Raw genomic sequence first — 20976 nt, forward strand, 5'->3', positions numbered from 1 at the left:
GACTGCTTGTAGCAATATGTACACAGCCCTTTTGATAAATTTACCTGAAACCATAAATCAAACACTTTGATAATTTACAGTTTTTTTGTTCTACCCAGGAAGAGAAATTCTAGATTTTCAATTTTTTTTGGACTTAAAGAATCAATTTTCAGAGAGGTGAACAGTTGCAAATCAACAAATGAAAAGAAACTAATGCTGTCTTAGAGGTTTGAAGTATGTGCCACCACACGCAGTAAGATCTGGATAGCATTCAGGCTAGGTTAGTAAGTAGCAAGGGCCACACAAGTGATCATCTCCAACAACAGAGAATTGAATCATTTTTCCTTGACATTCAACAACACTATCATGTGGATTCACACTGTCAACATCTTGGAGGTTAACATCGATCAGAAACTGAATTGGAAAGGCTGTATAATAATTATAACTATGAGAGTAGGCTAGGAAGTCTGCAGCAAGGAACCCAGATCCTCACACCCCAGATCCTACCCATCTACAAAGTATGTGTCTGGACTGTGATGGTATACTCTCCACTTGCACAGACTGGTGCAGCTCCAGCAACACTCAGGAAGTTCAACACCATCTAGGACAATGCAGCCTGTTTGATTTGCACTCAATTCACCACCTTAAACATTTAATTGCTCCAGCTGACTCAAGGGGGACAACAGTGTGTACCACCTACAAGATGGTACTGCAGCAGCTCAAAAAGCCTCCTTAGATACTCAAGATCCCCTACTGTATGCCACCTTATTTCCCTGAAGGATACAATCAAAATTATAAACAATTGTACAGTCAAGTAAATAGATCCTCCTTCTTCAGCTAGCATTGCACTATAGAAGCTTACCTGGAAAGTTCTAAAATGGAGAGTTGAAAACATGGAATACTGTATTTTGGTACAAATATGTGTAAGTTGTATATATATTATTGTTAAACACAAAGTTATTTCAGAATAGAATCTTGCACATACAACTGAACAGCTGTACATTTAAATAGAAAATGAAGGACTATTCTTGTACAATATCAAAATTATTTGGTTAATCAATTTTCTGTAGGTTTCATACATTTGTAGAAAGCAGGAGCCAAAGCTGCAGCAGATGCAGCTCCTCCACTATGTTCAGTGGAACCACTTTACATTTAAAATAACAATTTGGTCATCTCAGCTGTGCCATTGGTCAGTGTAATCACCATCTGTACACAAGTTTGCTTGTATCTGGACACCAAGTTGCACAAGAATGTCCATGTTATAAGATGAGATGGAACTAATGAGTTCCTTATAATCAGCACTGTCTAAATCCCCATAGTTCAGTGTATAGTTTAAATCAACATACAAAGAATACAGTAAAACATAACTTGAAGTTTAAAATTTGTGCTAAGTCATGGAGACTGTGTGGGCCTTTAAAATAGCAGCTCTGGAAGTTCTGTCTCCATTTCTGACAAATCCTATTTTCACTCACAACAGATGGAGGGGCAAGGGGAGGGGTTAGGACATTACTCATGTGGAAAATTCAATATCAGCAGGGCCATTTGAACTCAGTGTTCAGATCACATTTTCACTGGAGTAGTGTGGAAATTCTCGATCTTTAAAGAAGTTTCAATGCTTTTTCAGGCAGATAAGGTCTATAAGAACTGTCAAGCATGAAGATACTTGAATGGGTTGCCCCTTAAAAAATTGATAACAGCCTATTTTTTGTGGAATTAAAAAGTCTGTTCTAGCAATTTCAATAGTTGTTTGTTGACATAATCCTAAATGCTTTCATTATAACATTATTAATAGATTAGTTGCCTTTAAGGCAGGGTTGTGAATACATGGTTTTTTTAAATGCAGTGATGTCTATTTTAGATATTTAGGACTTTATTTCATTTCCTCTCAGTGTGGGCCTGTGGTCTGCCTAGGGTGGCTATTGAGTGAGTTGACATGAGAGGTAGAAGGCAAAGGTGGTGTGTGATATGGATTGTTATGAGTTGACATTGAGTTGGCAAAAGGTCTCTAAAGTAACAAGGAGATAGGTGGGAAAACATGGATTTGAGAGTGGGTGGAAGATCAAATGATATGGGGGATGAGCACTAGAAAGTGCCATCATTCTCACAAAGCAGTGGGAATGATATCTCGTAGAACTAAAGCAAACCTTTATCAAACGGCCTGCCCTGGCACCAAGTGGTCTCTGTGGCCATTTGCAACTTGTGTTTGAGGTGGGGGAGTCTGATTCCATCTCACACCTTCATCCAGTGTGAAAAACATCCTTTTCAGAGAACTTTCTCAATAGTGGAGGGGTTGGGGAGGAGGGGGTTGTACCAGGCCAAGCAATGTTGCTAAGGATTCAAATTGAACGGTCCTTACATCAATGCATAAGATGTGCCAAATTACAAACATAAACACATCTGATGTTGCCTTCAAACCACCTCGCTCCCATCTAGTACTTGCAAGGCTAGGGATTGGAAAGATCAAAGAAAAATCTATCACCTGTGTTGTAGATCAGTTAACCAGAACAGAAATCAATGAAACATAAACTGGGCTGTTTCTTTACTGGGCATCTGTTCAAGTTTGCCAGTTCAATACACAAGGTGCAAGTTGAAGATGTATCTTCTTGTGTCTAAAAGCCATTAATATGTTGCTGCTGGGATAATGGTTACAAAACCAATTAAGAGATATCCAGGATTCTTTGAGAAAGTTCCCATGAGGCAATAAGTGTAGGCAATAATTCAATCTCTAATTACTCTGAATGAAAGGTTAACAAGACCAATAAGTTGCAGGGTTACATAACTATAAATTCAAAAACTTTCCCTGATAATTGAACTGTGGAACAGCCAGGCAACTGGCCAACAGGCTCTGAGATATACTCTATTTTAAAGATGCCATAATGTAGAAGCATGTTATTACTTTTTCGGGACTTAGATATTTCTCCCATGTTCATTCTCAAATTCTTGCTCCTTGCTGAACTGGAGTATGTATCTTGATGAATTTTTTATAATATTCTCAGTCATTCTCAATATCGGTATTAACAAAACCATTGCATTTGGTTTACTGAATATATTCTGAACACTCATGGGGTCTCCTAGACTTCAAAAAGCTATAGGATTATAAATTATATAATATTATTGACAAGCTATGGAGCAAATTAATGAATAAAACCACATAAGCAGTTGCAAAGGAAAATATAATTACAGTGATCTTCAGTATATATACTTCTTCCTCAATAAAGGAAATAATGAACAGATACAAAATATTCTTATTGTTTTTTGAACTGAGATATCTTACCAAACTCATCTCATTTACTGTTAGTGTGCCCCATTCTGACACCTTATTCCACACCTTTCACTGAATATCCCTGGAATATGGGCATTCCTTGCACATGCACCACTGTTAAAAACCCATTGAAGCTGCCCTGCATGGTCAAAGCTGGAATCTGAACATCTTGAAGAAGCTTCTCTGATAGGGATCCTGCACTCCTGGTGGATGGGAAGATCCAGAGAAAAGGCATCCTCTTCCTAGCAGAGGACATCACATCTCCAGACTAGGACAACATGAGCAGAGGTCACCACCTGGATCAGCATCTTCTCCACTTTCACACAAAGCCAGGTTATAGTCCAACAGGTTTATTTGAAATCACAAACTTTTGGAGCACTACATCTTAATTAAGTGAAGTGGAGGGAAGCACACAGGCACAGAATATATTGGCGGAGAGATAATGGCAAGATAATTCCTGGTAATTAAGAGCATCAACCGATAAGTACAAATAGTGTGAGTGGAGTGTCGCCAGACTGAATAACAAGTCTCTGCAGATGATCAAAAGTGTCAAAGGCTATGAATAAAGTGTCAACAGCTGAATAACAAGGGATGACCTATCAACTGATTAACTAAGGCAGAGCGGTAATTAATAATAATTAAAATTAAGATGGTGCTCTGAGACAAAGCAAATGGCTGGAACAACGTGATTGTTATCAGAGTTGCACCAAACTAGTCTAACCAAACTAACAAATAATCAAAAGCTGTACAAATCTATTAAGGTATAGAGATAATAACAAGTAATCAAGGTAGTGGTGTCAGAACAGTAAGGAAGATTTTACAAACACAGAACAGTACGTTGGGGGTTAAATGTAGTGCGACATGATACAAGATCCCGATTGAGGCCATCCTCATGAGTACAGAATTGGCAATTGATTTCTGCTCGGTGATTCTGCATTGTTGTGTACCTCAAAGGCCACCTTGGAGGACACTTACCTGAAGATCTGAGGCTGAATGACCCTGACCGCTGAAGTGTTCCCCGACTGGGAGGGAACATCCCTGTCTGGCAATTGTTGCGTGGTGTGCTTTCATGCATTGCTGTAGCGTCTCCATGGTCTCACCAATATATCATATCTCGTGGTATCCTTGCCTGCAGCGTATGAGGTAGACAACATTGGCGGAGTCACATGACTATCTGCCATGTACATGGTGGATGGTATTCCCACGTGTAATGACAGTATCTACGTCGGTGATCTGACATGCCTTGCAGAGGGTGCCGTGACAGGGTTGTGTAGCATTGTGGTCACAGTTCTCCTGACACTGGGTAGTTTACTATGAATGATGGTCTCTTTGAGGCTGTTGGAAGACTTTGGTGAGATGTTCATTATCATCAGTGGTATGCTGAAAGCTGGGACATGCCATAATTTCTCTGCTCCTGGGATGATGAAGTGTACTCTATCAGTCAAGTCCCTTGTCTGTCTTCTGCGGAGATCATTGTGGTTTTTCGCTGTGGCATGTTGGAACTGTCGATCAATGAGTTGAGCATCATAGCCCATTCCTAGGAGGGTATCTTTCAGAGTCTGTAGGTGTCCATCACGTTCTTCCTCATATAAGCAGATCCTATGTGTACACAGGGCTTGTCCGTACGGAATGGCTTCTTTAACATGTTCCCCAGAGTGTGGAGGAATGGTCAGCTGTGTTACAAAAAGGTTAATGACCTTCTCCTACCTGCCAGGTTAAGTGCCACATTGTTCTCTCTGATGCCTCTGTCAGCGCCATACATACACCTCCCACCAAGGCTCATGCCTCATCACTCTCACTGTTGCCATACCTGCTCTTACCCCTCAGCTTCCTGCACCACTAACTCTGCATGCCCACCACATTTAGTCTTTTGGGACACCTAACCACCTCCCCCCAACATGCAACAATGTTAACAGCCATGACACTCACTGTCATTTCATCTCACTCCCTCTTTGTTTCCCATTACAGGAGACTACCCATAAATAGGCGTAAGGTGGATCAGTGCTCAACATCAGTGTTTTCGCCCGTTCTGAGTACAGAATCCTGCCTCTTGCAGGATCACTCCTGCAGGGATGCAGAGACATCCAAGTCCAGCCAAATAAGTATGTACCAAATGCAAAAGAATCAGCAGCATCTGCGACGTGATGAACTTCTTTGTCATTGCAGTGAATCACATCTGTCTGCATCCATAGGCAGATTAGCGGTTGCCATGGAGAGAGAGGACTAGCAGCCTCAGAAGCTGCTGCTGATGTGTACCCCATTGCCTCAGCCTTGGTTCCCAGGACCGAAGGCATGCAACCAAGGCAAGGGAAATCTTCAACCCAGTCCAGGTCCTTCTCACAAGGCGATAGAGCAGTGCTAGGAGACAGTTAGCTAGTGAAACCACCCACACAGGAATGCTGTCAGTTTCCCTCCAGAGCTCTACAGACCCTCCACTCAAGGAGAGTCAATCTGCCTCTGGAATTACACACTTCCTAGCGATGCTTATATTGCAAAGTGAAACAAGGTGATAGCTGATACTTTGTCCAGAATTTAACTTCATTCCAAATGACCTGAGCATCAAAACAAGCAAAGGCGTATTACTTAGACTTCAAGATTGAACAGATGCAGGCATGATTTTTAAGAAAATGTTTCCTATATTTTGATTTTATAGTAAAGTGCGTCTGAGCCACATTTCATTTCTCCCAAGAGCGGAGGTATTATGAAGAGCTGTGATACAAATAATATCTGTAAAATATGGACCCATATAAATATATTGTGAAATTTAAAACAAAGGACACTTTGTTAAGGAAATGGTACTGATATAACAACAACATGTTGCACCTACAAAGATTAGGGAGCTTGGATGGTGTCACACAACCAGGAGAATGGCCAGAGAGAGGTCACATGACCCAGTTTGCGAGCAGAATAACTCTCACTCATTTTTAACTAAGAGAGAATTTGAGACCTGTTCGAGAAAAAAAACAGCCCAGCGTGTTCTCAGCTTTTTTTTTACAATTCTCCTTGGCCATACTGGTTTCTCTTCATGTTTGTGTATGCTTGTAAGAAGTTTGCATACCTTTACAAAATTCAAACTGTTGTCAATAGGCTTCACATCTTTGCTGGACAAAGTTTAGTTTTGGTAATAATCCAGCTATTCATTATTGCGTACAGAAATCTGAATCTGACACAGTCCAAGGCCTATATGACTGGCCATATCTCCAACATGGGTTGTGATACTTGGAAGACTGGGGCTAGAAAAGCTGTAACAATGAAGTTCCAATTCCAAAATAAATGTAAGGGTGGGTAAAGTGGGAGATTGTCATTTTCAACCCTGTAATGTGTATAACACTGATGTTGTGATGACAGGCATTGCATGCTGATTTTGATGAAGTGGAGAGGGGATTTCTACAATGGGTGCCTACTTGCAAGGCCTGTTAGAGCATTAAACAGAAAATTATCCTCAAGTTGTCTTAATTCAACATATAAACATTAAAAATATTTCATGTCATTGAAAGATCAGCTTAACCTAGATTATTACAAGGTCAGATTCTGTATGGATGGCCTAGGAAATAAACATTTTATTCAAATGGTGATAAAGGTAGAAAAATGAACATCCACGCTCATGTACCGATACCTCTGCAGTTCATGGGAGACTGCAAGTTACACATACAGTGCTACATAGCTGCAATGATACAAATTGTGGAATCCTCCACACTGTTACAAAGAATCCCTACAGTGTGGAAACAGGCCTTTCAGCCCACACAACCCTCCGTACTGCAACCCAACCAGACCCATCCCTGTAACCATGCCATTCCCATGCCTAACCCATCTAGTTCACACATCCCTAGACACCACGGGCAATTTAGCATGGCCAATTCACCTAACCTGCACACCTTTGGACTGTGGGAGGAAACCAGAGCATCCGAAGGAAACCCATGCAGACACAGGGAGAATGTGCAATCTCCACACATACGGTTGCCTGAGGCTGGAATCGAACCAGAGTCCCTGATGCCATGAAGCAGCAGTGCTAACCACTGAGCCACCAAGCCACTTAAAACCCAAGGCCACAGAAGGACATGTGTTGACTCTAAGTAGTAAATTCTTGCTCTGGCTCCATGTTTTGTGTCTGCCTTAGGTATTCTTTGAAATACAGCAGTGATGGTCATTATTGAAAATACTTTAAAAACCTGCACTCTCAAACTAAGCTGAGACATGTGTTTATACAAGATTTTTATAGCCACACGTATAGAGGCTATAGTTTCTGCCTGATTCATGCCAAGGTTCAGAGAGGAAGTAATTCATTTCTCCACTTTGCCAATTGCCAGCAGTAGCAAAGCAATTAAGAAAGAATGTGATCTCATGTGCATAATTTGTAAAAGTAATCCGCAAATGTTAGATTGAAAGTGAGAATCTCAATGGAACAGCAATTTCCACCTTACAATGTTATTTCACTCCATGCTATTATTTACAGATACTTTCTAAAAGGGAGAATTAAAAACATTTCTCATGAATAAGAGTCTGAGCTAACTCAAACTGGAGTTGGCTTGTGGCCATCATTATTACTACAGAGGTAATAATAGCTGCATGCGCTGGCTCTCGTCACTGCCATACAACCCACATTACAACCTTCCACTCAATACAATGTTGGGATCAGCCTGTCTTGCAGCACCTCTCACCTGAAGGGTTCGCACTTTTCCTGGGAAGTTTTCCTGGGATGTCACTTCTGCCATTGCTCCATCGCCTGTTGAGCCCTCTGGGATAAAAATACTGTCATGTGATAATGCCCTGGTTCCCATGTTAGTGCTAGCGGACCTGTCAACATTTTATAAATAGGTTACAAAGTATAAATTGCACTAATACCTAGCTTAACTTTATTCGTATTAAAACAGAGCAATAAAATCCTGTCATATTTGGTTTTGACATTTTCATTGTTAATATATTTTTTTAAGATGAGATCCCACTTCTTAAAATTAATTCTGAAAAGTATTTATATAGCTATTTTGTCAGTGCTTTTACCCACATATGTTGTGAAAGTATACATTTTTATGGGAAGATTAAAACCACATTTATATATTTTTAAGCCACTGCATGAATGGACTGGCCAGGTTAAATTCATTATTAGTTTTCTTTAGACTTTTTGTATTGCCTTGATCACCAAAATTACCACTATTGTGCAAATATGAACCAGCTCCGAATCAATCCCCTTTCTGAACATGTAGTTTAAGAAAGGTAACTTAAATGTAGCACTGGAAGATTACCACCACTTCTGAAATTGTACTGCCTCCAGAAAAAAGTATCAGAGGTTTGGGTACATAGAAACAGAGAAAATATGAGCTACAGTAGGACATTCAGCTCTTTGAGCCTACTTCACCATTTTTCATGATCATTGTCCATTATCCAGTTCCAGTTTTCTCCCCAAACCCCTTTATCCCTTTAACCCTAAAGACTACCATTTGCTAGGAAAGGAATTGTGGTAGTGGTTTCATGTTGCTTGAAATAATTCCCATCATTGAAGAACTTACTTTTCCAAAAGTCATATATAAATCATAAATGTGAAACAATCCCTTTCTGAAATATCACAAGTGGGGTCTTTCAGCCTGGGTTTAGGGTGTGAGATGTCAATAGTGTGTATCAATTCTGTATATATTGCCTGAGATTAATATAGTGGAGATTTTTAATCCAAATTATAGCACTTTATGGGAAGGTAAGGTGATGTAATGAGTTCAGTGGACCTTGGAGGACATCGTACCAATCAATCAACTTCTGTCGGTTTCACAATTTTCTTGTGCCAGGTTAAAATATTTCAAGCTTTTTTGGTTCCTGTTCTTGATACTTCAAAGGGTCTGAATGATTGTCACTTCTATTGACTTGCAGTAAAAAGATTAGATTAGATTACTTATAGTGTGGAAACAGGCTCTTCAGCCCAACATGTTCACACCGACCCTTCGAAGAGCAACTCACCATTTTCCTGGACCTAACACTACGGGCAATTTAGCATGGCCAATTCACCTAACCTGCAAGTTTTTGGACTGTGGGAGGAAACCCACACAGACAAAGTGCAAACTCCACACAGACAGTTGCCCGAGGCGGGAATTGAACCCGGGTCTCTGGCGCTGTGAGGCAACAGTGCTAACCACTGTGCCACCATGCTGCCCAAAGATGTTTTGCTTAAGGAAAGTAAGAAATGAATCATTTTTTAAAGCTTTTTTTTATGCAGCCTACAGTCTCAATAAGGTTTGTCGCTGCTTCTATACAATGTGTGATGTCTGGATAGGTATGCATCAGCTAAAGCTTGCATAGAGGTGGCTAGATTGTCAAAACCTGCCTCACAGTGAATGAATGGACGATGTGTGGGTGGATTGAGAGGTAATGGAATGGCATGGAGAATGGGTAGAGGTGTGGATGTTTGAGTGGTGAGGACAAGAGGGCCTTACTTTTTTTATTACCAGGACAAAATCCCACAGCACCAAGTCTGCCTCAGAGAGACCTCTGATCTCTTTCCTGCACTAATCTATCCCAACTGCAGCCTAACAATGAAGATCCCGTTTTTCCTGAAATTTCGATTGAGGTAGGCGGTCTGAGCCTGGAATTCTCCTGACTCGCGCTACATTCTTGCTATTGAAGGAGTCCAGTGATGATTCGCCAGACTGATTCCGAAGATGGCAGGACTGCCATATGAGGAAAGACTGGATTGACCATGCTTGTACTTGCTAGAATTTAGAAGAATGCTGGGTCATAGAAACATATAAAATCCTTATGGGACTGCACAGGCCAGATAGGGGAAAAATATTCCCGATGTTGGGGAACTCCAGAGCTCGGACTCACAATGTAAGAATAAGGGCTAAGCCATTCAGGACTGAGATGAGGAAGAATTTCTTCACTCAGAGAGTTGTGAACCTGCGAAATTCTCTCCCACAGGACGCAGTTGGGGCCAGTTCACTAGATATCTTCAAGAGGGAGCTGGATGTGGGCCTTGTGATTGAAGGAATCAAAGGGTATGGGGAGAGGGTAGGAATGGGATACTGAGATTACATGATCAGCCATGATCATTTTGAATGGTGGTGCAGGTTCAAAGGCCGAATGGCCTACTCCTGCACCTATTTTCTATGTTTCTATGAAAATTCAAGTTGATAAAGCAAAGCATTATACAATGCATTATTTCTCTATAAATTTTGACTATTTTTAAGAATTGCTACTGTCAGAAATAGAACTATGCTCTATATCTACCTATTTAAACATTAACCCATAAAACATATTGCAAAAATAAGATTGAACAAATAGTTTATTAACAGTCGAACTGTGGTTCCCCATTACAATTCTTTGTCAGTTGTCTCTATGAGACTAATTTTTGAACATTTACCCCAAGTTTTGTAAAAGCCACTTTGGAGGCAGGCCTTGGGGTTTTTTTTTGCATAGCAATTCCATCTACATGTGACCTGATGCTGTATGTTACAAGTGAGTGCCTCTTGTAAATGAAGGGCAATTATTTTGTAGATGCAATAGCTAATCTTAAAAGTTGTAGTGAAGTCTAAGGAGATTACCACACAAATGAAGATATAGTCAGAAATAACTTCTTTTTCATTTAAAGAGAAGGAACTTTTAGATTTTCTGCCCAACAGAAATCTTCTACCTTACATTTCCAAAACATCACTCAGCCATTAGTGATGGAGAGAATGCCTCCTTTAACAGCTACGTACATTTTATATTGTTTGAAATTTGCCAGTTGTTTTTCCTAAATTCGCAATACAAGCAGTTCTATCTTTTTTTATATAAGAGGTATCAGCCAAAATTGAATAAACACATAGGGTCATCCAATGAGTAAATTCTTTGAGAAAACCCTTATTTAGGTTGAAAACTAAATTTTAAACTGAATACATCTTGTCTTATTGACATCTTGATATTAAAATGGGAGGACAAGGCTTTCATCAGAATTAGAAAATCTACTAATCAGACAACAGACCAATTTACTTTGGAGTCATAGGAACAGGCCTAGACCATTCATCCCCTCAAGCCTGTTCCGCCATTCAATAAGATCATGACTGATCTGTGGCCTACCACCGTATTCCTTTCTTTGGCCCATCTCCATTAATACTATTGCTTAACAAAAAATGTTTCTATCTCAGATTTAAAATTAACAACTGCTTCAGCTCAGACAACCAGAACAATAACAAATTGTCTGAAGAATTTAGACCAAATTATACATGGCATAAAAATTACAAGAGATTATTTAAGAATTGTGTTCATTTTTTGTTAAAATACATAGACTATAAAAAATCAAAGGGATATATTTGCAAAATTTGTTGATAGCATGGCTATGAATCTACTAGTTATGCAATTTTGAAATGCAGATTAAGTGCCGTGTGAAGGTACAGATCATGACAAGATCAACTGACTTAAACAGGGACACATGAACTAAATGTGTCTGGGAGCTTTTGAAGACTGCATCCTATAGTCAGAAATGTAATCAGAAATACATTACAATATACAAATAAAATGAAGGTAAATATGACTTCACTTTCGACTTTCTGATAAAATATGAATTAAAAATTTTCACACAATTAGGAAATAAACAAATAAAAGTTTTATTTCAAATAGAAACTGGACAACTAATGCAATCAGGTTGAACAAAATCTGACTTTACAGTAACAACACTACAGTAACTATACACTGCAATAGTTTTCTAATACATAACAACATAAGCATCAGTTACAAAAGTAAAACATATTAATGTCCTGAAATAATCCGTTATATCTATGTATATTTTAAAATATTATCTTTCTTTCTAAAGTAGTCAATTGTTGACATAATAAATTTCGCTGAAGTCATTTAATGTTATTAAATTACAGATATAACCAGTTTAGTATCTATGGAGTTTTGGAAATAATCAGTTAAGAGGAATGTTCCATATTAGATCCCTAATATTATAATAGATTACAAATATAAAGGCTTAACATTCCCCTTATCATAGCCTTCCATTGACTATGCAGTCAGGGAAGCTGAAAATGATCTTTATGAGTCAAAACAAAAAATACTGAATTCTCCATGCATTATACATTCTGGTAAATTTCTTCTCGCATTATCTGCTGATGCTTACATAGCTGTAATCTAGTGTCTTCACTTTACACCCTAAATATTCTAGGGTCTTTCTGTAGAGCAGAAATCTCCTCCTCCACCTTTCAACAGAATGTCTCTGCACAGCCTAAACACATAGGTTGACAACAAAGGTGTTCCTCTGAATTCAAAATTGTATAGAAACCAAAAAGTCCAAATATAATTAACCACCTTTCCAAAAACCTGGAAAGTCAAATATTGATTTAAAGTTATAATGATACCAATTGACTAGTGACAACAGAATTTTAATATATTTTCAATTTATTATCACCATTGTAAGTATGTTATACTAATTCTGATGGATATAGATGGAACTATAAAATTTGAAATATTCGAAGTTGATCCGCAATTAAATATAAAACTTTACATAATTAATAGGATCAACTGTCAATCAGTGCTTCCTTTAAATATTTTATTTCCCTTGACTGTGTTCAGATTAGTTTTTTGTGTACCCGAATGTATCCAGGTCTTGAGATTTGAATTTTATTTTTTTGTTAATCAAACTCAGCTTGAAATCTGGTCACTTACTAACTGTTGAGCATGTCTTGCAATCTTACAAAAATGCATTAACTTTGCTAAAATATACCAAAAGTTTCAATGGCTTTCAGGTGTAAATTGACTTATAATGTTTCTAATAATTATTTCTATTCAGTTGCCTTCTTGAACGGCTGCAGATCATGTGTCATAGGTTGACCCTCATGGTTGTAAGGGAGGGAATTCGAGAAAAAAACTCAGCAGGTCTCACAGCATCTGTGCAGAGAAATCAAAGTTAACATTTCTGAGCAAGGGTCACCGGATCTAAAACATTAACCTTGATTTCTCTTCACAGATGCCTCCAGACCCGCTGAGCTTTCAAGAACTTTTGTTTTTGTTTCCGAATTACAGCATCCACTGTGTCTTGGAGGAGAATTGGGTGAAGTGGTGGTTCCCATATATCTGCTGCCCTTCTCATTCCAGATGGAAGTGGTTGTGGAAGGATATCTAAGGATCTTTGGTGAATTTCTGTAATGCATCTTGTAGATAGTACACACTGCTTCTCCTGGGCCTCAGTGGTGGAGGGAGTGGATGTTTTTGGATGCGGTGCCAATGAACTAGGCTGTTTTATCCTGGATGGTGTCAACCTTCTTGACTGTTGCTGGAGCTGTAAACATCCAGGCAAATGTGGAGCATTCCATCACATTCCTGACTTGTGCTTTATGGTGGACAGGCTTTGGGAGGCAGGAGATGAGTTACTTGCTACAGGATCCTAGGTTCAGACTAGCTCTTGTAACAATTGTGTTTATATAGTGAGTCCAGTTCAGTTTCTGTTCAACGGTAACCTCCAGGATTTGGATAATGGGAGATTCACTGACAGTAATGCCACTGAATATCAAGGAACGGTGGTTTAATTGCTTCTTGCTGGAGATAGTCAGTGACTGGCATGTGTCTGGTGTTAACATGTGCCACTTTTCAGCCTATGCCTGGATATAGACCAGGTCTTGCTGCATCTAGACATGGACTGCTTCCATACCTAGGAGTTACAAATGATGCTGAACAGTGAGCATCCCCATTTCTGACCTTATGAGGGAGGGAAGGTCGTTGATGAAGTAGCTGAAGATGGTTGGCCCTAGGATATTACCCTGAGAAACTCCTGCAGAGATATCCTGGAGCCAAGATGACTGACCTCCGATAACTACAAGCATCTTTCGATATGCCAGGCATGACTCCAAAGCACTAGGGAATTTTCTCCGAAACCAATGATTCCAGATTTGTCAGGGCTCCTTAAGGCCATACTCAGCTAAATGTCTACTTGGTGCCAAAGGTAATCATGCCCACTTTATCTCTTGAATTCAGCTCTTTTGTCCATGTTTGAACTAAGCCTGTAATGAGGTCAGAAGCTGAGTGGCCCTGGCGGAACCTGAATTGAGCATTAATGAGCTGGTTATTGCTGAGTAGGTGCCACTTGATAGTACTTGATAGTACTTTTCATCACTTTTTTGATTTCCTCTCATTCCAAACCGCTGTCCCTCACAATGTCTTTGAGAAGTGCTGATGCACTGGTCCAAAATTCAAAACTGATTCAGTGCAAAACTGACTGAGGACACACACATGTATCTGTAAGCAATCAACTTCATTGAAATGAGGCCTGAGGCCTTGCATCAGAGGTATCGCTTGGGACTGTTTGATCTGACATGGGAATTATACCAATTATGGGCCAGCCAGCTCACATGTTCCGAATCTTTGATCATACTCTCATCTTCACAATGTGGATCATTCAATTTGGCTCTAGACAGTGCTATGTGGGCCATATCAAAAACTTTAGCAGTGCCAAAGGAGGCTATCAGCAACTGCAGAATTGTATTCCTCCAGAATGTGTGACATCCTGGCCCAGCATAACTTCACACTCTTCGATTTGGGGATTCAGCTATGGTTAATGGAAAGTGTACAAGAGAAAACTGGAGAGTAAGCTTTCTCACTCATTCCTTATGAGTTGGATTATACACTTCACAGCCAATGGATTTGAAGATAGAGACAGGGCAAAAAGTAGCAGGTTGCTTGCCTGCCACCCACCTGCCCAACCCTGCTCACATTGTATCAGTGGCAGGGCTGGTGTCAGATGGGCCTTATCCTGGAGCTGTGCTGGTTTACTAGCAAAAGGAGAGGCCCATGACCTGCAACCAGATTGGCATATTTCCCTGTGCCTGATGGAGGCAGCTCCAAAATGTTTCTTCTTAGAATGGCCCTTGGGCTGATGGGAGGGCCCTTCCAAGTGTATCCCCATGGCATCTCAAACTCTGGGTCCCGGAGAAGACCTCAGCCTCATTTGCTGGCCTGGATGCAATGCTGAACAAGTCCTTAAACCCAGAGTGTGGTACCAGCACTGACCTCTGTCTCAGTGGCGCTGCTGACAAACCAGTAGCTCTCTGAAGCAGGGCATCCCATCCCTAAGGGTGGAAGTCCTGTCTTCAGCCAATGCATGGTCAATCAGCCATTAAATGGGCAGTTGACTGGGCTGGGCTCCCTCAAACGTTTTAGCTAGAACGGCAGTGCTGCTAAAACTCCACTCTATATTACAGAGATGTTTCTCGTATTTGCAGGAATGCCTCCACTAAATTGAAATTACTCATTGTGCAGATGTCACTCATCAGGTTATAGTTAAATAGCTCTATGTTGCAAGTCGGATGCTAGCTGAAGTTCAGCTAATCTAAATCATCTTCTGGTGTAGAAGGCTGGGGGCTTTCGAAGATCAAAATGAGGAATTGGTTTTAAAGAGAAACAAGAATAAACACCAGTACATTATGATTCAGTGTGCAAACTGGAAATCCAAAAAGCTAGCAAATGAATGCAAGCTTTATCTGATCAAGTTATTCAAAATATTAGTTCCAGAATTGTAATATCTAAAATGGCATGTTCTGATCACATATGAACACAATGTGTACATTTCAGATGGCAAGTTCAGATTGCACCTTCCTTGCAACTTCTATGTTCTGTTCCGGTTTTCAGAAATGATAGTATTCAACTCCAGTTAATGCGGTTAGCTTTACTGACTGAAGCTGTTTTCCTCAAATTACCTTTGCCATTTAGTTTGAATCAAACTAAATTATTTTGAGTCAAGCTGACTGCTCTAGACTATTGCTGAATGTAAATAAATCAGAGTTTTTGGTTCATGACTTAAAAGCTCTGCAAGACTTCTTGATTTTGTTTAATCCTTAATTATAAAAAGTTGAAGGAGGTTTTACCTTAATTCATCTTCAGACTCCTCAACACCTGGCTCAAAGCCATTTCGAACATCCTCAGTGGATTGACTGGATTTTAGATTTATTTTCTCAGAAAGTGCCTTCCTTCTCTTTTTACCGAACAGTTTCCTTAATGGTTGGAATTTGCCCTGCTTTTTCTTTTCTGTTAATTGCAAGGATCACATATACTATTGAGTATTTTATGCCAAGGGTTCAATGTTTAGTAAACAGAATAAATAGCATTGTACAATCATATGCAAAGTAGGGTCAAAGTGCAATAACTAGGTCAATCAGCTATCTATATAGAATCATACATGTGTTTCTTCCAAGTAAAAAGAAACCCAAATACTTTATTATATTTATCCTTAGCACAAATGCTAAGGGCCAGCTTTTTCCCATTTTTGGATACACTCCAAAATAGGAAAGTTTCCAAAAGGAAACCGAGAACAAACTGAAACTGCCATGCTTTCCAACAATAAGGCTGTCCACAAGCTTTCTGCCAGAATCAGGACTCTGGGTTAGCAAGCCCCACCCACATGAATCTGCTGGCCAATCAGAGACAGGCAGCTTCAGAACGTGGGATTGTCACAGCTGGGCCGTGGCTGTATCTGGAAAACCAGACCCTGTACATCTAGGATGAAGGATCATCCTAGAGGTGGCACAGTGGCTCAGTGGTTAGCACTGCTGCCTCACAGCACCAAGGTCCCAGGTTCGATTCCAGCCTTGGACGACTGTGTGGAGTTTGCATGTTCTCCCCGTGTCTGTGTGGGTTTCCTCCCACAGCTCGAATATGTGCAGATCGGGTGAATTGCCCATAGTGTTAGGTATGTTAGTCAGAGGAAATGGGTCTGGGTGGGTTACTCTTTGGAAGGTCGGTGTGGACTTCTTGGCCCGAAGGGAGGTGTTCTCTGGGAGTGGGAGGTTTCTGAATTTGGAGGTTGTAGAGAGAAGTGAGCTTAAAAGTTAGAAGTGAGGCCAGAGAGGTGGTGGTGAAAGAAAACTCCCTGCTGTAATTGCATCGATCTTGTACATATCAGTGCAGATTGATGGACACTCCTTCCTCAAATTGCCTACCCAGTTTAACCAGCTGTATAGGCTGACACTTTTTCATGCCACCTAGTACTGGAGGAATTGCAGATGAAATGAGGCCCTTATTGTTGTTAATTGTCCAGTAAAGGCCTCATTTGACACCAAGGTTTAAAGGTTGAGCTTATGCCTGCTAATTGTCTGGCCCTATTCCACAGTTTAATTTGTGCGCAGGTCTCCTTGGAGAAATGTGGGCACTGCGGGAATACACTGCTTTATCTTCCCCTCGAACTCCATTTTGATTTAGCCACTTCCTCTCTCCCTACCTTCCCCCTCACGGTTGATGGTTTGCATTGTCCATAACGAGCTTTGCTTATAAATATTTGATTGGGGACACGGGTTATGACTGGTGGTAATTAAAAATAAAAAGAGAAAAATGTCACAGTGATTTGGAAAGTTACCCAGTTGTGTGTGACAACATTTCTAGATTTAAAACAAAACATAGGTTGAGCTTGGGTCTTCTTGCCTTGGAGTTGTTCCTGTGGTGGCAGGAAGATGGCAGGTAACTTCCCAATGAAAAGCCACCAGATTAGCTTCATTTCGCACCACTAACCCCATTGCTTTTCAGGCAGTAAAGGTTCTGTCAGAGATAGAGTCATGGAGATGTACGGCACGGTGGCACAGCGGTTAGCATGCTGCCTCACAGCGCCAGAGACCCAGGTTCAACTCCTGCCTTGGGCAACTGTGGAGTTTGCACATTCTCCCCGTGTCTGCGTGGGTTTCCTCCGGGTGCTCCGGTTTCCTCCCACAGTCCAAAGATTATGCATGTGAGGTGAATTGGCCATGCTAAATTGCCCGTAGTGATAGGTGAAGGAGTAAAAGTAGGGGAATGGATCTGGGTGGGTTGTTCTCTGGAGAATTGGTGTGGACTGGTTGGGCCAAAGGGCCTGTTTCCACACTGTAAGTAATCTAATCTAATTTATAGCACGGAAACAGACCCTTCAATCCAACTCATCCGACCAGATATCCCAACGCAATCTAGTTCCACCTGCCCATATTCCTCCAAGCCCTTCCTATTCAAATAACCATCCAGATGCCTTTTAAATGTTGCAATTGTACCAGCCTCCACCACTTCCTCTGGCAGCTCATTCCATATACGTACCACCCTCTGTGTGAAAATGTTACCTCTTAAGTCTCTTTTATATCTTTCCTGTCTCACCCTAAACCTATGCCCTCTAGTTCTGGACTCCCCCACCCCAGGGAAAAGACTTTGTCTATTCATCCTATTTGTGCCACTCCTCTTCCTCTCTTGCCTCCCTTTCTGTCCTACCTGTAGCATTTGCATCCTGGAACATTAAACTGCCAGTTCTGTCCATCCTTGAGCCATGTTTCTGTAATTGCTACAATATGTTAGAATGTAAATTGTCCTGCTGTGCAACAGTTTCTCTCACTGCAGCAACTTTGTGCAATGTGTATGAGGCGGGCAGAGGCATACTGTACTACGTTACTGTGGAACCTAATATGCATTAGTTTTGGACTCTCTGCGAAACTATTTTAGAATATCTTGTGAACTGGAGGAAAGTGAGCAGTACTGAAGTGTTTTGATTCCGTCTGAGAATGAAAATCAGGTAACAATAAGAGAGATTGTATGGATATTGCTTATCACCTGGTTAGTGCTTTGAAAGAAGATAAATATCTTTGTCATGTGCATACATGCACTCACAAACATACAGAATTGAATTAACTAAAAATGGACAAGAGTTACCATATTGACAGTGTTAAATAACATAGATCACAATGAGAAATTGTCTAATTTCTATTTGTTTATAAATTTAGCGATAAAATAATCTAAAGGATTGAATAGCAGATATCATACAGGACAGAAGGCGATTCCATTAGGAAAGGTGAACCTTGTCCCTCTGTATATTAAACAGAAACATTCAATGACATAGTCATTCATATAAAAAGTGGTGAGTGAGCATTCCAGAGTATATCTTTTAAGAGACACACCCTTTCCAGTAACTTTTCAGCAATCCAGCAACACTTAATGCTAAATATGTAAATTCAATACAATTTAGGCTTCGGTTAGGAACATTTGAGTTAAAAACTGTTGGTGCACTTGTAATGCTAAATGGGAGAAAGTGCAGACTGCAGATGCTGGAGATCAGACTCAATAGTGTGGTACTGGAAAAGCATAGCAGGTCAGGCAGCATCTGATGAAGGGTTTATGCCTGAAACATCAATTCTCCTGCTCCTCAGATGCTGCCTGACCTGCTGTGCTTTTCCAGCACCAATTCTTGACTTGTAATGCTAAATGCAATTATTAAATTCTCACAACTGGATAGAAAAGCAATTAATAGCTATCACAGACCCATTATTGGCACACAGCAAAAATACATTTCCAGTGAAATGATTATTTAGCCATAGTCTATATATCAACAGTTACAACTATAGAGAGAGATGATTGGTTTTATTCAGCTTGAGGGACACCAATCCACAACAACAGAGCCAAATAAGAAAGGCAGTCTTCCTTGAATTAACATAGCCAGGATAGAGACTGAACTCCTACCATTGAAGTCATTCTGTTTCAGAGTCATGCCATCTAGCCATCTAGCCAGCAAAGCTAACTAACTCCCGCAATGAAGTGATGGTTTGTTATGTTGTTGGACAATCAATGAAAATCAAACACTATGGGGAGAAATATGTAAAAAAAAGCAGATCCATTTTAAAGTTTGTCCCCAACCATGCCAAAATAATTTAATTGAGCTGCAGATGTCTGTCAGCCTCCACAGTCAGCTGCCTTCAATAAGATTAAATGTTAAGCCATTTCCCTCTTCAGCAGCAGCCTGAGTAGGGTTGGAGTGGACAGGAAAGCTGAAGAAGCTTTTAGCATGGATTGCCAGTCAAGAGTATATTGAGGGTGAAAGGAGGAATCTTGTTTCTTCTAGTTCCACAATAACATTTAAAACTAATATGCTTCATTTTTTCATGCTAGAAACCTGTTTGGCTGTATTCATACCTGCTGTACTCAGGGCAGCCTTATTTACCTGGAAAAACTTTACACATTCTTTAGGTATGTTATTATAGCACTGGTAATAGGCTAAAAGTCTTTTAGCTGTTTACAAGATGCATCCAGAGGTTTTCTGAAGTCATTTAGTATTGGGCATTATAAGATATCCTTTGGTGTAACACCAAAAATTGTTGCCCCTTTTATATAGAAGATGGAGGCTGCAATTATTGATGTTTACCTCTCTGACTTTAAAGCCTAATGTCTTTATGAAAAGAAAAGTTTGTAATTCTTTGTTTGGGAGAAAGAAAACCTATCATACTATTATCATTATGATTTGCATCAAGTTACAAGGGGTAATTTTTCATTTATGATTACTGATGGGAAGCTTTGTAGATAAAAAACGTCAGAAAGTCATTGTGTCACTTATGCCTGAATTTCAGATCTGTGTCACTGGCCATAGAGACTCTCCACCAGCAAGACAAAAGTAGGAAAAAGTACTCTTTTGGTTTCATTGGCATACTTGCTTTCCCATAAACATTTTTCATGAAAACATTCATTTTTAATGCAACTCACTAGGTTACAACTTGTTAGGTTCTACCAGAAGTGAGTGACCCCTCCTCCAACTGCAACCCAGGTAAAAGTGGCCATTATCCCCGGCCTCTCTGAAAATAATAACACAACAATCGCCATTTTACTTGTTATCGTGCTCTGCACTTTTCATTCACAAAATGTACTCTGCTATTTGCAAATCATTATAATGATGTGTTGCTAAAAGTTTTCCTTTGCATTTATTTAGCTAGTCAATTGCGAATTAGATTGAAATTGTATATAGCCTGAAGTCTGCATTTCAGGGTGTGATAAGTGCAATGCTACAAAATTAAATTCATCCA

The 20976-nt window shown here is 40.0% G+C and overlaps 1 protein-coding gene across 1 annotated transcript in view; it reads right to left on the bottom strand.

Annotated features, from left to right (window-relative positions):
* cracd (capping protein inhibiting regulator of actin dynamics) overlaps positions 1–8019 on the bottom strand; it is a 51509-nt gene extending 43490 nt beyond the window's left edge. The window contains exon 1 of the mRNA XM_060823989.1: positions 7900–8019. Coding sequence (XP_060679972.1) covers positions 7900–8019 — 120 coding nt within the window. The remainder of the gene's footprint in view (positions 1–7899) is intronic.
* Between the last annotated feature and the right edge of the window lie 12957 nt (positions 8020–20976).

Source organism: Hemiscyllium ocellatum, chromosome 1 (genome assembly GCF_020745735.1).
Source record: "Hemiscyllium ocellatum isolate sHemOce1 chromosome 1, sHemOce1.pat.X.cur, whole genome shotgun sequence".
Classification (NCBI taxonomy): Eukaryota; Metazoa; Chordata; class Chondrichthyes; order Orectolobiformes; family Hemiscylliidae; genus Hemiscyllium; species Hemiscyllium ocellatum.